Raw genomic sequence first — 18,402 nt, 5'->3', positions numbered from 1 at the left:
TACGATGATCGGGCCAAACGTAAGTATTACGGGCATAGCCCGTAGTAGATGATCGGGCCGAACGTAAATATTACGGGCATAGCCCGTAATAGATGATCGGGCCAAACGTAAGTCGGCCCAAAATTCTCGAACATAAATCGTAGGTTAAGGGGTTAATAATACTTCTAACATATTATGCAACTGGAAACAATTTCTATATGTAAATATATTTGTCTGTTACAGCGAAAAAGCAAAATGGGGCGGCATTACGGACGAACAGTTTGGGCTCGGGGGCAAGAACACCACCCCTTGAGAGGAAAAGCAAATTTTCAGCCCTCGGTAGACTCTTTAAACCGTGGAAGTGGAAACGGAAAAAGAAATCGGATAAATTCGAAGCTGCCTCATTGTGTGAGTATATTTTTAATAATAAATATTAAAAAATGTGAAATGATAGACTGAAAAATAATTTAAGGATTATCATTTGATACACTAAATGACCTAGTGGCGATTTATCGATAAGCCAGGATATTAACTAGGGATTGTTCTTCACGATTGCAGCGCTCGAGAGGAAAATCTCTGTACGTGCTAGCAGAGACGAGTTGGTACAGAAAGGAATCCTGTTGCCCGTCATAAGGTCCACGTCGTTTCCGGAAAATGGTGAGCTTTCCGCTTTTACCGTATGTCAGAGATTTTATAGGAAAACTTGAAATGTCGATGCTCGAGAGGAAATTGAACTGTCCCATATTTCATTCGTGCGATTGTTCCTTACGATGGTACAATTTAAATTCAAATTTCCATTTTGTGATCGAACTCACATACCTTCATGTTTTATTTAAACAAAAATTAAACATCCATCTACCCACGAATATCCCTGAAGAGATAATTGTTATTTTGTAAAAATTGAACAACATCCAACCCCATAACAATTGATCAATATCCATCTGTTACTTCCAAATTTTAAACAAAATGACATTTTATATGTAACGACCTAATATCTATAATCAAATTATCTCTGATTATCTCCAGTTATTTAAAACTTGCTCTGAATTTCGGGTAAATCAACCTAACAGCCATAGACATCGTTCACGAACGTACTAACATCCCAAGCTTTCAGAATAACATATGTATGTTTCCCCTCAGCCATAGACTACGTTCACTTATCTCAAGTTTCTCTTCAACCCCAATTTCTCTTATCTGTACGAACTTCAACCATCGTGAACTACCATAAACCAACTCTATGAAATCATAAAACCAGTATCTACGCGCACGAATGTTATCAAATTCGAAACAACCATCGAATATCGCTAAAGTTTCAAATTTCGAGTCACTTTGGGGGATGAGATCTCTGTGGGATGGAGTTTTATTCGTCGTGGACAAATTCAGGAATGTACGAGTACAGGACCGTCTGTCCCGTGGAAATTGTCCAGCCTCCGGCTAATCAGGAAATAAGGGCCCATGATTTGCGGGTGGGAACGAGACGCGAACGGCAAGACGAAACGCTAAAGAACGTAATTAGGTTCCGCGCTTGTTATCACCCAGACATGGGCTCAATTTCCGGAACCGTCGGACACGTGATGCGTCTACCTTCGTTTTATAGAAACGTGGCCAATTTTGGATAGCTATCGTGATTGTTTCATATTTTCTGCAGATTGTCTTCATATATTTCTTCTCTCTGTTCATATATTTTTTAATAGCGCAAATACGTAACGTTTATTGTATGGTGTGCCCGAATCGATACTGAGGATAAAAGAAGTAATTGCCTTTAGATTTTCTGATAGACCAAATTTTCGGATCCATCTTTTAAAATTCATGAAAGATCAGAGATGAGTTTCAAAGTGGAACGATTATTTTATCGTGAGACGATAATGATACGGACCTTCTTACCGACAAAAATGATAAGACAAGCTTCTGTCAGAAATTTAAGTTTATTACATACATTCCACGTATCAATTTCGATTTTGTCGTGTTTTTTGTCGTTTCCTGTACCGTACTAAATTACCTCTATATTATCCTTTCCTTTTCACTGTACTAACTTAAACTGGTTTTATGTTTATAAAACATACATCCATCAAGCCTAAACACACATCAATGTGACAAACATCCGAAATTCCTCTTTCAACTCTGAAAACTTCGCTCTTGTTGGAGCCAATCGATCTCTTCATCACATTGTCAAAAGTAAACGGCAAAACACTTCCAAACGGTTGCAGGCCGAAATAGCTCCAAACGATAGTACACCGAAATAATTGAACACGCTCGCCATCGATTTCAATCCTCCTCTTCAAATCGCATCGTCAGAAACCATCCATTCCCAGTACGAACCATTGCCCGAAAACCATTCGCTTAAACCAGCAGAAACGTGCGTACAGACTGTTTCAGACACGCCGCCGTGTTCATTAATATTTCCTGCTAATCGTTCTCGTTGCTCGTTTCCAGAAACGGCCGGCGACTCTCCCGACGGTCAGAAGCCGCCAACGCCGCAACAGACTCCCCAGCAGCAGCAACAGCAGCAACAACAGCCGCAACAGCAGCAACCAGCCGCTGGGGGTATTGGTACCGGTGGCGTTGGTGGTGGTGGCACCCCTGCAGCAACACCCACGTCAGCCGGTACCGTGCAGCAATCCCAACAATCCCAGCAAGTAGCATCGGCCACGCCGACCCCTACGACTGCCAATCCGCATTCTACAGGACCGCCCAGCAATCAACCCTCGCCGCATCCCTCGCCCCTTTATCCAGGGATACCACAGCCAGGTCAGCCCAACGGCAGCACGCAAGGTAAGATGCAAATATCGATATGATCCGAACGCGAAATATTCGAATTTCATGGAGATATATAGGATGGGAAGGTGTGCGCTGCATCTTTTCTTGTGGGAATTGGAATTGAGATGTATGGGATGTATAGATTGGAATTCAGCTATACGAACGTATGGTAGAACTTCGTTTAGACGTAGCCGTGGACAAAAAATAAATGGACGTGTAATGGATTTGGTACTTACTACAGTTATATGCTTAACTTTTATTTATTATGTATCCTTATGTATTTCATGTTATATATAAATAAATATATATACATCCTTCCACATGGTATATATATTATTCAGTAACTAATTTGGCTGTCCAATTATTTTTGTCCACGATTGTAATTAGACTAGGGATTTTTACGCATTTATGGGAAATTTGATGCTACAAAAATGCATATAATTTATATAATATGCGAAAACATGTCAAGTATCCAAAATAGAGTGTTTATTATAATACTTGGTAGGTGAAATAAATTTCTATTTAGATTCCGTTTCTTTAGTTATGTTCATAGTAATATAAAAATGCATGAAAATCCGTTAGTTTGATTATAAGTTATACGATTGAAATTCATAATATATAATGAAGATGATGAACACGAAACATTTAAAGAAGAATATAACTAGTCTCAGGTATCTATGGTATATTTGATTACTTTGACGTAAATAGTCGTCAGAAAACACATCCTAAGTCTTTCGAAGCCTAAGTACTTATGCTTCTCAAAATATCTGAAATTAGTTACTTTGATTTTCAAAATATGTAAATTTTAACATCTGACCGATTTTACGAGCGGATTATATCGTTTCCATTGACTTTACCGACTGGATTAAGGGTCTTATGGTCAAATATATTGAATAGCGGTGTTTGATATTTGGTTTGACGAGAGGTTTGATTGGCTGTAGAAAGTTCGTAATGATTTTATGCCGTAGGTTAGGGTTGGCGATGTTTCTGCGGGATTTTGGGTGTGTTAGGATCGCGGTGGTAGACACTGGGGTTGGTTAGGAGTCGCTTGGGAATTGAAGGGGGAAATTGTTGCTTAAAGGGGTGTGTATGATTCAAAAGGACATAGAAGATTAGGTTTAATTCAACAGGTGATAAACAGACATGTAGGTCAGATATATTATTAGAGAATTTTAGGAATTTTCTATCCAGAAAATGGATTTCATCGTCTTTTTAACGAACAAAATTCTCAGAAATCAAAAAGCTTATATTTATAATTCACTATCCTGGTTCATAATAATAGTGTAAGATTCTACCGTAACAAAACTCTCTTTAATACTACGATGCATTCTAAAAATAAATCTTCTATCATATCAGATCAGAGTTCCAATTTCTGTTAATTGGGTCATTTCTTAGCCGAAATCTTCTGTAATCACCAAATTAAAATTTGATAAAAGCAAATCAATTTCCATTAGAACAATTTTAGCCCGTTTATATTGACATAATTTATCGTTAGCAGAAATAAAACGACTCTTCAAGAGATACAAGGTTTCTTAATAAGAGATTAGCAATCACTGCGACGTATTAACTCGTCTTCTTCAATTATGAGGTGAAATATCTGTGTGGAACGCAAATTGTCATCTCATCGACGTTTATCTTGAAATTAAAATTTCTTAACGTGTAGGAGAGTTGAAGTGGTTGCAAAAAAGGCCAGGGAAATTATAGCCTCGTCCCCATGGTATCTAATGCGAACACGCACAATGGCGCGAGTACGGCGTTGACCTAATTACCAGGAATCACGTGCTAGAGGCGGCATTAATGGGCTACCAAGTACAATCGTGGTATGTCGTGCTGCATGACGATCGCTTAAATATCTCATGGAATCTCCGTCTCGTCCAACTGAGTCGCGCAATAATAATAACTTTGACAACGTTTAATCATGCCTGTTCAATTAATACCAGATGTCAGACGTGTCCATCCTTCACGAGGATGCAAGATTATTAGGTTGCACAATTCTCTTTGGTGATTAGTGATTACATATATATATATATATTATGGAAACGTATTAAAGACAAACTAGTTTTCAATTTTACTACTTCAAAACATTTTCTTCGTTAAAGTCTGTGGCATTAGTTTGGCTTTAATGATAAAATCAGCAGAAGAGTCGGTGTCGGTACAACCGCAGACATATTTAAAATTTTTAATTAATAGTATTTTAATTAAAAGTATTTGTGCACCATTGTATTTATCATAGCATTTATATACTAATTAATTAAGTTCAAGTAGTATATTAAATTTTGTATTATTTAGTAATACCTCCGTACGACTACAAAAAGTTGATACTGTAAAAGTGAAATGTAGAACTACTATAAAAAAATGCTTCATTTGAAAACAAGGATAAGAGAAAGAAATACTTTTTATAGCCACTGTATATGAAGACAAAGATGGGAACGAACGTCCATCATTCTGGAAAACTCCAAAAACCGTATTTTACAATCCACCCCACGACAGAATCGAAATCTTTCCACGAACGACATCTGATCCCTTTGCGTCGTATCGAGTTCACAAATCTGCCGGGCTCAAGGAACAATCCCCGATCTTTCACCCCTTTTTCGTGCTCCATATCTGACCATCGGCCAAACAAACCTATCGTGTTTCTGCCGCGGTTTAAAGGGAAACCGTAAAAGCACATTTATCATGCGAACTGGTAACGCAATATCATCCAGACGATTCGATTCTCAAACCCCAATTTTCCAACCTCTTTTCAAGATTTCTTGAGATTTCGTGGCATGTCTCGCGAGTCCTTTTGTCGGTTAGCAACCTGTTGCGATTCGTGAATTTACTTGACGCGTTTCACCGGTATAACTCGACGCCTCCATCTCGCTGTTTGTTTAAAGAAGCGCCTTCAAATATGCTCTGGCTGTGAAATCTAAACGACAAAAGGAGCACGCGATCAATAATATTGACGATTCGTTTTAATCTTTTTGAAACTTCACACGGCCATTGTTATTGACAATACATGTTCGCTCGGTTGCTGTAACAATGACATAATTTAGAAATCATGATTTTAGGGAAAACGAATCTGAATGCTTTGAATTGTATAACTGTGTAAGAACATCACGTTAGAATGCCAAGTTGATATAAGGGGATGTCTAACTTATACAAAAATATTATAATGTTGTTATGCAGTTCGATAAATTTACATTTACTCTTGAAATAACATTCTGAGTTACGATCACTGTTAGCGCGAAATTCACTCCGCGTTCAAGATTTAGTGTAAACAAAATTTCAACAAGAATCGCGCTCAGATTTTCAGCGATGAAATCATAAATTTAAAATATTATACATTACTGATGAGGGGAAAAAATATGTGAAAATTATTTTGATTAAATGTATGTAACTTTTATGCGCAGTTACAATTTAATTTCATAATATGCACCGAACCAATAAAAGAGTATTGAACTTTGATCGTACACGATCAGTATGATTCTCAATGATATTGACCCGTAACAAGAGTCGAATTTGCATGCAGAATGACAAAATACTGAGCATAATCGCGTTTTTAAGCGCACGGACTACGCGGAACAATTTACTCGCAAGCGCGTTACACGCGAATAATACACTTCCTGTAGCAGCTGCTTCCGGCGAGGAATATTCACTGGCTTTCCGGTGAGTCGTTAATGTCGCGGCCAAGCTGGGAAAGAGAATCTTCTCTTTGAGAACTGTACGCCACTAGCTTCAGATTTCTTTTTTAGTTTTTGTGGTTACTTTGATGAACGCTAGCGTATGAACTAAATCTCGTGTCTAGGGAGTAAGCTTCTCTTTCCAAATACGAAACAAACTACGCTCTTTGGCGGTTTTATGATTAAGCTAACAAAGCTAAAGAATTGTTCCACTTGAACAGCAACTTTCATATATTCATTAGCTTTCTCTGAAACAACAATCAAGCTAAAATTCAAGAAAATCGGCATGAGTGAAAGTTTTCATACCAGTCATCTCCCAAAGTTACAGTGAGATCAAAGTTTAAAAATTCTGCGGACTAAAAAAAGTTATTAGGAGTAAAAAATTGAATGAGTCTTTTGAAGCTGCAGTCGAAATTTAGAAATTCCCTCACCTTAATAAAAATCTTCCTATTAAACAACATCGTCCAAAATCACAATCAACCCAAATATATAATTCTGTCAAAATAAAACATCCCGTATTAAATCAACCTCTTCTTAAACAACAAACAAAAGCCAGAGCCAAAATGTTCTTCCAATTATCCTAAGTACCAAGGGGAAATTACATCCTGTACCCCGATAGACTGCCAAAATTCGTCGGATCTCGTCACTGCTCCATCGATCCGATGCCATAGAAATATTTCAGGTAGACCCTTGGATCAGCTACCTAGCTAAACACGGAAAAGACGAAGAAACCTCGAGGGTAGAGAGACGGTTAGGTGGAAGAGAAGTGGAGGGTGGGATGAATTAAGCGGCAGTGATGGAAGCTGTAGGATGGAAAAGGGTGCAAACAGAGGATAAAACGTCGTGCAGACTGTGGAGGCTGGGTTAGCGTAGCTCTTTGTCTGTCTCGTGGCAAGAACCATGGGAGGCAACGACGATCGATACGCTTCTCTGCGTACATTACGAACTGAAGAGCCTACCAGCCGTTTCTTCTCTCTCTCTCTCTCTCTCTTTCTTCTTCCTTTTGGATATCCTTCCTATTTATTTTTATTCTTCGGTTCTTCAGCTCTTTCGTGCATTTCAGGAGACCGTGTAGTCCAAAAGTATCGAAAAATGAGATGAAGACGCGATCTTGTTAGATAACTGCGCCTTTCTAAGTTTCGATGATGAGATCTTAAAATTTTGAAGATCGAGTTGTCGTTAGCGGGAAGCGAGGGGTGGTTTTCAGCAGGTCGCGGTTTTGGTAACTTTTATTCCTTGGGAAAGTGAGTTTATGTTTATATCATATATTTTAACATGATTACGGTCATCGTTGATTACGTCAGGTTCAATGCTTATCAATCTCTCAACCATGTAACAATACCAAATCCTATTATTATTTACGTTTTATTTGATTTATCAAGAATCGTATTAATTTAATATAACTTGGCACGTGTGAAGGTTCCAGGAACTATTAAAAATGGAATGGTTCCTTCATTAAAAATATTCCTGCAAGTCAACAAAAACCTATTACGATCTCAATCAACTTCACCATAGAGCTACTGCTCATTCGCAATTACCTTTCATTCTCCTTCTTGCAATTATCTTACTCCACCTTGTTCTCACTACGTTACCTCAATCTTTTAACCGCGCGACAACATCAAATTCACGGACAGCATAGAAAACCTAGTAACTCACCTTTCTCCGCCAGTCTATCTAACAAATTACCTTAAACCCAACCATCCTCCCCCAAGGTCCCAAACTGAATTCCAACAGCGAGAGCATCACGCGGTGACAAATGAAAAGGAGCACGAGAAGCGTCATAACATCACTTCAAAGGACTGCAAAAGAACTCTGCTGAAGTCGAAAACTGTTCGCGTTACCACCCCTATCCTTGTAGACCTTTCTGGTGATGAATCGTTGGTATAAGGGAGAATTTGGCTATAGGGAGTATCAGGGTCACCATTAACGAGACCCGATGTAGGCATTGTTGTTGGTGGGTCTCCGGGTTAAGGAGATCGTTCGAATCCAGCGGAGGGTGGAGACAGAGGAATGGGGTGACACTTTGCTAACCGCTGAACGTTAAAGGATGGGACGTTTATTGCGTCGTTCGGGATGGCTGTTTGAAGAAGACGTTTGTTATTCCATGCAATTGAGTGTTTGTGTTATCTGAGGGAAGATCACGAGGGAGATTTCGGTAGTTGGGGGATAGTTATGCAGATTTCGTCGGGGAAATTATGCGAATCTTCTAATTAGGCTATTCAGTCACTGCCTCACCGTATTCCAATTGAAAATCCACGAATTGCTCCATGCAAAATTATGTAAGAATTATTTTCCAGATTTAATTAGAGGTTCGTTGAAGTTTATCGATGTTTAAAAGAACGTTCAGAGGAGTAATATTTTTACGAAAGATTATCCTCGTTTGTTTGCATCTCCCTTCTTTGGCCAAGGTTTTGTCCTTGTTTTCTTTTTAACTAACGTTCTCGGGGGAAATGTGAATGGCAAACTCATTAGAGCGTGGAATTGGAAGACAAATATGGAGAAACTTGTATTGATGTAATTTTCATCGAAGCTCTGTGAATGATACCAGTTTCCCTGATTTTCTGTTGTTTATCGTTCAAATTAATGGTATTTTCTTTTATTTTTGGTTTTGAATATATACTTATTTGTAAATATCATGCACGTACATCGCGTGGATATTAAATTGAAAATTGTATTTAGTACATTTAACAATATTGTGTTATCGTGTAACATTTGTAAATTTTCGTGACGAAAAGAAGAAATGTAAATCAAACGTCAGCTGAGAAACAAACACAAAAGTAGTTAATTGTAATATGAAATTTACTCACTGATTTCTTATATGTGTCTCTTGCTAATCATATCCGAGCAGGTCTGTAAATTACTTGAACATAATCAAATTTGATTAGATGTTTTGTTAATATAAAAAAACAATATTCAGCAAAAATTCTTTGTGTAATATAGGAAATGTTTTTATATTACACATTCTCGACGTAACATAAATACAATAATTTATATAAGGTTTTAACAATAAGCTCGTATAAGGTGCTACTAAAGCGTGTCTGACCATACATGTCCCACTTCTACTTATAGTTTGCTCTCGTTCCCCGAGTTTCAGTCTTTAATCCACACATCTATAAATCAGTCATGCAGACTATAATGAATTGAAGTTTTACAATCATAAATTTATCATGTGTCATATTTCATATTTCCATATATTTTCATATTGATCTACACATATATCGCCTTAAGAGGATCTTTAATTTCCTTTTTGATATAAGATATAATGACACATTTTGAAGTAGCATGGAGCAATTTTTTATAAAGTGAAATCAAAATACATTATTTGTATAGGTAATAGAAATATCATATGATGAGTAATAAATAATAAAAAAGTAAATATAACACTCTAATAAAGATAAAATAAATCTGATATAAAGATTTAATTAATACGTTTAGTGCATTAATGAAAATATCTCTATTACAGACAAAATTTACGGCTCATAAATTCATTGTCTTTAAATTAATAATTCCACCTCGTATATTATTCCTTCTATGCTTACAAAATCCAATACTCAAACTACCATTTCTCGGCGTTCAATACAATACACCGCTTCACATAAAAAATGCAATAGCTTTAAATAATTATTTCCTAAATCAAACATTCATTCTCATTCTTTTATAACGCAGTGAGATATTTAAGAACCACCATTCCAATTTGTATTCCTCCTCGTCTCTCGTGAATCCAGCTCTCGTGAATTTAACATTCAAACCATCATTCCTCAGAATTCGATAAAAAAACACTTCAGATATAATCCATCCCCCGAAGCCTCACAATTCAAATGGATCCTTAACAATTCTTAACAATCTTCAAACATCGTTTCAACCACTTCAATTAACCAGAAAATTCAAGATCTCTTCACCACTGCCGCCATTCTTAATCCACGTCAAAACATATTTTTCCGGAACAACGATAAAAACGCTATCCGAAATATGTAACAATGTAACAAAAGAGCATGCGTACCGCGCTCTCGGGCTAGTCGCCGACGTGCATATTTCAGCGCGGCGGCACTCGTTGTTTTCTCTCGCGCGTACGTGCAACGGGGCCTCCTCGCATAGGAGGGTGGAGGAGGAAAGGGTGCATGACGAGAGAGAAGCCGGGTCGATATTGACGCAGGCCTGTAGTGAAACCTTACGGGCATCGTCGTCGTCGTCGTCGACGTCGAACTAGCGGCGAAATTTAAACCGAAGTGGGGGATCCGAGAGGAATTTTCGTTTGATCGGTCGCACGAGCACGATCGAACCCATGACTCTACATACACGTATATCCCGATACTTTGCAGTGAATAATTTTGAATGCGTAACTCAGCCAGATAAAGAGATCTCTTTCGTGCACCACGAATCACTTTGTTACTTATTTTGCAAAAATTATTACTTGTAATGTACACCCTATAGTAAGATCAAAATGTTACTACGAATGGTATTTGACATTTTAAAAAACCTGGAAAGTATTGTAGTAAAGTATTGTAAAGTAGAAACGACACTAAATATTTTTAAAAATCTCAAAACTCACAGTTCGTTGCGCAAAAAAAATCGATGTATCTTTCCATCGATGCATTTTTATGCATTTATGGGAAATATCGAAACTAATATTCAAAAGTATATGAAATATCCGAAGTATAGTAGCTGTAACAATATTTGGTAATTAGAACAAATCTCTAACTAGGTTCTATTGTTATACTCGTGCGCATAAGAATATGAATTTGCATAAATATCCGCGATCTTCTTGTAATCTTCCCAAGAACGACATCAACGCTTAAACTTGTTAGCTGAATCTCTCAATTAAAAACTTGTACGGCTATGAAAGTACAAATTAACAGAGACAAATCCACTTGAAGGGATTCGGGTGGACTTTTCGTCTGGATTTTCATTTCAATGAATAATTTAAATAATTACCTGAAAGAACCGACCCTTCGTAGTGCATCGATGAATTCACCCCTGTTTAATTGAACTCGACTGTACGATCTCTTGAATTTCGCGCGCTTACAAGCGTTGTATTTGTCAATACACTGATGGCGTTTTTTGCTTTTCATTTAGACTTTGTTGTTGCAAGGAGTTGTTCAACCCTCTTTGGGTTGCTTGCAGCTGTCTCAAAAGTAGCGATGATGAACGAGAGTAATTTCACAGAGCTGATATTTTACGTCGCTACGGTAGCGTTGGCTGTTGATGTAGTTTCGAGAAATGACGCGGATTTTTGATACGTGCGGAGGCAGTTCGCGTGATTGTTATGGGAAAGTTGGAAGTTTGGTTTTTGTGGTATTTTACGTCTATGTTCCCTTCTTAGAGGAAATTGAAGTTTTGCGGTGACAGGAAAAATCGGAGAGAAAGTGGAAGTTGATTACACTTTTAATTAGAGAAGATAATATATAGAGACGATCTGTGATGTCCTACCTTGGAAAAATATTACGTCGCGAAGATTATGAAGTAATTAAAGAGAAAACGAAATAAAAAGTAAATTAGGAAATAAATGAATTTTAAATGGGATGAACAGTAAATTAACGAGTAAATGAATTTTAAGTGAAATAGAATGAAAATTTAAAAGCTAATGGGTATATCCTAAATAAAAAGCTAAGTTAACTATAATTATATTAAATAATAACTATATAAAATAAAACTATATTACATTCATTTCTTATATTATTCTTATATTAGTCGTATATTCTTATTATATTTGTTATTATAGAACATGTGGCACTAGAAATATTAGTTTAATAATATAAGAATAATTTGATATAAGTATAATAAAAGTGGGAAAGGTAGACATCCAGAAATTCCCAGTTTATGACTGAAGAAACATAGAACGTTACCTTTTTGATATTCAGTCCGCGAGACCAACAGCTAAATGCAAAAGTTGCCTCAATTCTCCTGCTAGCCACCTGTTTCAATGTTAGCAGGCACGATATCAATTACCGAGCCAGGCACATAAAACTATCTTAAAACTACCAAGCGTAGTGAAATATTTTTCAGTTTAGTTTTCAGCATACGGTGCTCGTTGCAACGACTGAATCGATAGAGCAACGCTGGTTGATAAAATATATATATCGTGTTTGCCAGACGTTCAGAGACGTATATTTCTCCTAGCAAGTCCCGGAGCATATGAATAATTTGATAAATTAATAGTGAGAGGCACTATGTGAGTTCACTTTCTCTGGACAATTGTTAGGTTTACTATTAATATTCCTTCAAGGTCGTTTAATTTTCTACGATTAAGATTTTATTTTATTTTACTATTTTACTTTAAAATATTTTTTTAAGGCGAAGGAGATGCAAAATTTTTTAAATTTTCCATACGAGATTTTTAATATACAAATTCTTATTTTAAAGAATATGAAAAATGTATTATGCAATTTGGTTCATAAGTAGTTAGGTAATTTAACGTACTTGTTATTGGGTTCTAAAATGTGTGTTACTACATAATTATCTTTTACGAGATATTGTTGCTTTTTCCCATTCGTTTATAGCTAGTTTAAACGTAAAACATATTATCTTTTAACTCGTGCAACCTAAATTTAATTTTTAATAGTAGTCGTTTATTACGTTTTATTTTTACAAGAGAAGAAGAATATCTCACACGCATAAAGCGCATATTTACAAAGATTGTCCGAGTTTATGTTCTAGCACACTGTGCACGAAAAATGTTTAGCTCTAGTACCTAATAAAAAACAAAAAGATAATTTGAAAATCTGTAACATTATTGTTTCTCTGTATTTCTCCAATTCATATGATTTATATCGATCAATGTGGCGTCTGAATGATCTAATTATATCGTTTGAAAAATCTTTCCAAAGGATTTATGCCCATAAATATTTTTTCCTTTGTGCCATTATCGCCACATATAATTAACTAAAAAATAGATAACAAAATAACTGCAATTCTAAAGAGACTTCCTTCACAGAAACTAAAACTTACACAACAACACTCATTCAATATCACGAGTTATCAAATCTAAATTAAAGTAATTCTTCCTCTTCTGTATGCCAAACTCCAATATCCAAGGGAAGAACAAACTAATCTATTTACGAAGATAAACAACGTTCGCCTCAAATCCGAGAATTAATGAATGCAACATAGCAACATTTAGAGAGATTACGGGTACACCGTATTATTATCCCTTTCTGTCGCCCTGGCTAGCAAATTTGACCAGATTTTGCGGGGTTTCCCCGTGAACTTGGCTTCCATGAAGTTCCCCACGGCATTTCGTATACACAAGCATTGTACTGGGGATTTTGCGCATTCATTTTAATGGAGAAATTTCGTGGGACGAGACGTTAACGTGGCCAGTGAACGCGCTAGATTGTCATTTCTGATGGTACGCTGGGACATTGTCCTTCTGATCGCTCGTGTCGTACATCTTGTCGAGTACATCAGACGCGAAAACGTTGAATTTCGCCACAGGAAATGGCGCTAGCAGAGGTTTAACTGAAATCTGGTAGATTTTGAATTTTCTGCGTTTGATTTATCCTTAATGCTTTTTACAGATTCTTTAGAATCTGCGACTCAATTTTACGCTTCTTTCAACAATGAAAAAGGTTTGTAATATTTAAGAAAATAATTTAACGTAAAATTCTAGAGTCGAAAATTGTAGTAATGTAGGTCAGCTTAGTGCTATTTTTTATAAAATAGGGTCCTGCGCTTAGTGAGTATTATAAAACATTTATGTTATATCATCTTAATTTTATATTATGTTTCATTGGTTATTTGATAATAGACGTAAGGAAGTTTGTGTTTCAGCATTGGAAAGTAGTAGGCCATTATATCCATTAAGAAAAGAAAATTAATTTACATAAACTCTCACTGTTGCTAATGGGTAAACTTGTTTCATTGAGAAGTCATTAGTTACAGAGAAATGCAATTAAAATCGAGGAAAAATTCCGTTCTACCTTGCTAGTCGTATAGTGAATTATGGTTAATATTATGTAAATCCTCAGCAATTATTCGCATTTTAATATTAAACATTAGATTGTTAGAATTAATTACGAATATTGTAGGAATTTTAAACTTACTGTCAAGAGTTAAAATTCTCTATAAATTCTTTTATATTTTTCTTTAAGAACTGCGATAAATTCTAGTTTCCTCCTCGAGCACCGAGTAACGATTCTACTAAAACAATGGAACAAATTTCAAACCATAAGTAACGCAACAACATCGATTTGTTGTCTCGCGATTCAGGTTACAGAAGCTCTTCACTCTAGAGTGGATATCTCTGGATATCATTGTTCACGGGTCGCGCGATTTTTATCTTGAATTTTCGAGTTAGAACGAAAAAAGGAAATCAGAAAAATTGACGGATAAAATTTCTAGTGCATTCGAACAAAATCTAGGTTATCAGTTCAATCATGGTTTTGATACTATCGAAGATCGATTAATCTGTTATAATGGAAGATCCATTAACGTTTGTCGTATAACTTTGTATGCCCGTGTATCTAAAAAATGACACGACTCGAGCAAGTTTATCAGAAAAAGCGAAAACATGTGAAAAATTACAAAAGAATTATTTATTAAATACATAAAGTTTTAAAAGTAAGTAGTATAAGGTAAGTAGTAAAAATAGTACAAAAGAATTATTTATTAAGTACCGATAAAAAAAAATGCGGGGCTGGAAAAGCGTTTTTCGACTTTACGTTCATTTGTTTCTAAATTATTCAGGGTAGTGTTTCGACTTACTCCACATCTCTTTGAAAAGAATGTGTAACATGTCTGTTAACTTTATATCATTACACACACGTGAAAATTTGTGGCCAGTATGCTACATGACAAGTAAACATCGCAAGTCCCCTCGTCTCACAGTCCAAACCTGCAAAGCTCAAGTTCTGTTATGACAAAACGTATTCCTACTAACATTAATAACCGATCGAATAACACACCTGAAAGCGTAAAATTTCTCATGAATGCAAGAAAAGCCGCAACTCATTCATAATTACATACTAGAAATCACCTAACCCGTAATGCAAATCCTTAGTCTTAATTGTCGCTTTCATCTGAAATCCTCAAACCTGATTTTAATCGCTCTTATTTCACGATTTTCTCGACGAAAGTCGAGATCGCCGTTACCGATTACTCGACAAAACTAACAAGCACGTAGCCGGCCTGCGATTGTCGACTTTCCTGGTTGAAATTCGTCGAATTACGACCTGCTGGACCCGAGCCGTGTTACTCGTTGCTGCAGAAAAGCGTTTGTAGGTGACCAAAATGGAATCGATTCCAAGGCTCCAACAGCGCGCGGTTATCCGCCGAAGTTCGGCGTCCCGTGGGAACACTGCGACTCCCATTGGATTTCCACGTTTTATCGCGGGTCTCCGTGTCGGCTACAGTTGGCGATATTTCAGGGAACGCTTATAAAACGTGTTTTTTACGGTGACTAGCAGCTCCATGGAGCACGGGCCACGCCTCACCTTCTCCAAGAAATTTGATAAAATTATCGTGAATCCACGGCGAAGAGCGGTTTTTCATGATTTATGAAGATAATCAGATTTGAAGATAACGAGTGGTCTCGAATGAACGCGACTCGCCCGGCCTCTGAAGTAATATCGCTTGAATAGGGGATTCTCTGGAAATGTCATTCAATGCAGATTTTTAGCGGGCTTTCTGGATAGCTTTCGGAAAATCCCTTTTCTACCTTCAGCAGTTGGCTTATATGAATGGAGATATAATGGACAGACTTCTGTATATTGCTGGAAAACTTGTATGGAATAAGAAGACTGATGTTATTTACCGGAAAATGAAAATCGGGAGAAAGTAATTTTATTGAAGGTGGTAGACAGATTTTGTGGATTAAAATATGTTTTCAAGTAATGTTCAAATTTCGAAGAATTAGTTACGAAGTTCGATTCGAGTACTGCGAGCAAATGCGTTTATGAATTTTTAATTTGCACATATTTTGGAACAGGGATAATTAAATCGTAAGAATTATTTAAATGAATTGAGAAGAAGTATCTCTTACGAGATTCATATAATTCGATTAAAATTTGAAATGCCAAATGATATACGTGTCTTCTTATGTGAATAGTTAGCAAAAATTTCTTTATGTTGGAAAGAAAGTTACCAGAATACGTAGAAAGAAGGAATTAAATCAGAAACAGATATCTACTTTTCTAAAAGTATATTCTATTAACCACTATTAGGTTTGTAACGAATAATTCAAGAATTTTATTTCTCTCATATTTCTATACTATTATAGGTTCTTCTATAATAGTATTACACGCTACTAAACATTCCATTTATAACCGCCATCTGTATAAGAATCCACATTCATCTGTAGGTAAATTTGTCCCTCACGAGCAGACCAAAATTCGATTACAAAGGATTACCTGTATCCCATGATCGACGTCTGAAATCCGTCAAAAATGTTTCACGCAATCTATTCAAGTTACATTTCCCGATTCGTACAAAACGACCAAAAAAATGGAGGAAGGGAGGAAATAGAAAAATCAATAAAAAAAATTTGGGTTCTCGTTAACGAACAAACGCACGGTTCCATGGCGGCGTAACGATCGTTTTACAGACCCGTGGAATGAATTTCATCGGAAGCACGCAATCGTATCTCAGATTCCATTGGTACAATACCCATGACGATAAAAGAGTTCCGTAGAAATGCAATAACCGAATCGGAAAAACGATGTTAATCCGCTGACTGCCACAGTAGTCATCGGTGAACCACGTTACTAAATTCTGTAGAATGATAAATGAAAGTAGAATGAAAGTATGATAAATTTCATGGATTAAAAAATGTCCAACAATGTGAAGAACGTAGATATCATTGTTAGAAGAAGGTGTGCAAATACAATACATATAATATTTCGCAAAAATTAAATATTATCGTGTAGTTTATTTCAATACATCGCGGTTGCCAGGACACACAAAATCTATAAAAACTGCGTGACAGTTAACGTGTTAAATAACAATTGAAGCGAACGGAGCAAGTCCGTGAAATTCGTCGCGCTTACGAGTTCGTCGTTTCTCGAGCCAATCGAGTGTAATTCTCTGGGTTATGGCCGGGCGCACGTGAACCTTTTCAAGGCTCTCCACGGCCGGGAAATTTCACGAAACAGGACATGCCGCCCACCGTTTCGCCATTTCGTCTCTTGCATGAACCAGTGGTTACACCATCATGCGCGATGAATGCGATGTTCTGGTTTATGAAGTCGTTTAAAAGTCTCTTGGAAAGTACAAGCGTTTCGTGGATAGACATGGTTACACGAAAATTCTTGTACCCCTTTCTGTATCGTTCCTAATTTTTGGCTTTTAGCAGTTGCAAAGTTATTTAGGCCGATTGTATAATATCCAGTTTGTACAGTGTGTTCCAGAATGAAATTGACAACGTTTGCCAGCGTATTTGGAAAATCATTCTGAATGGAAAATATTTCATAACACCGTATGCTGTCTTCTTTTCCTGTCATCCTTCGCAGTAGCTTCGTTAATATTGGTATTCTCGTGCTATTGAAAGACCAAAGCAATTAACTTTGACTTATGAAGTTATTTAACTTATTTTGGACATAAAATGTAATTGTCGGAAATGTTTGATTGATGGCTGGACGAATCGGGTTGCGTGTCGGTTCTTATGTTTCTTTTCCTGGTTTTTCAGTTATAATGACGATGCAGTTATTGCAATATGTATTTTGATAAGCTTGTTTTAACTTTACTAACAGGCTGTATTATAATAACAGAATAATACAAGGGAAAAGGAACACGCGATGAAATAATACTTAGAAACATAATGATAAAGCTATATACTGTAGCCACAAAGTAACTAACTAAGGAAAAGCTTAACTTGCAACTAAAATGTGCAACACATAATCCATTAATAAATTTCTTTCGAGAAATTTCCTTAAGAGGATCAACAAATTCTTTCTTAAACAAATTATCGTATTATTATCTATCATATTCCATTATTTCTGTTTTGAAAACAGCTTCCCTCGAATATTTCGATTCCAATCGAGAACTGGATTCTGCATTTCTGTTTCCTTCGTTA

At 36.5% G+C, this 18,402-nt stretch overlaps 1 protein-coding gene across 6 annotated transcripts in view; it reads left to right on the top strand.

The window, feature by feature from the left end:
- LOC117165699 (phosphatase and actin regulator 2) overlaps positions 1-18,402 on the top strand; it is a 390,523-nt gene that overhangs the window by 143,084 nt on the left and 229,037 nt on the right. For all 6 annotated transcript variants that reach the window (XM_076628094.1, XM_076628093.1, XM_076628096.1 and 3 more), the window contains 3 exons: positions 223-387; positions 538-636; positions 2,413-2,751. In XM_076628094.1, coding sequence (XP_076484209.1) covers positions 223-387; positions 538-636; positions 2,413-2,751 — 603 coding nt within the window. The remainder of the gene's footprint in view (positions 1-222; positions 388-537; positions 637-2,412; positions 2,752-18,402) is intronic.

Source organism: Bombus vancouverensis, chromosome 3 (assembly GCF_051014615.1).
Source record: "Bombus vancouverensis nearcticus chromosome 3, iyBomVanc1_principal, whole genome shotgun sequence".
NCBI lineage: Eukaryota > Metazoa > Arthropoda > Insecta > Hymenoptera > Apidae > Bombus > Bombus vancouverensis.
Note: the sequence above shows the minus strand (reverse complement) of the source record. Positions and strands in the feature narration are given on the sequence as shown.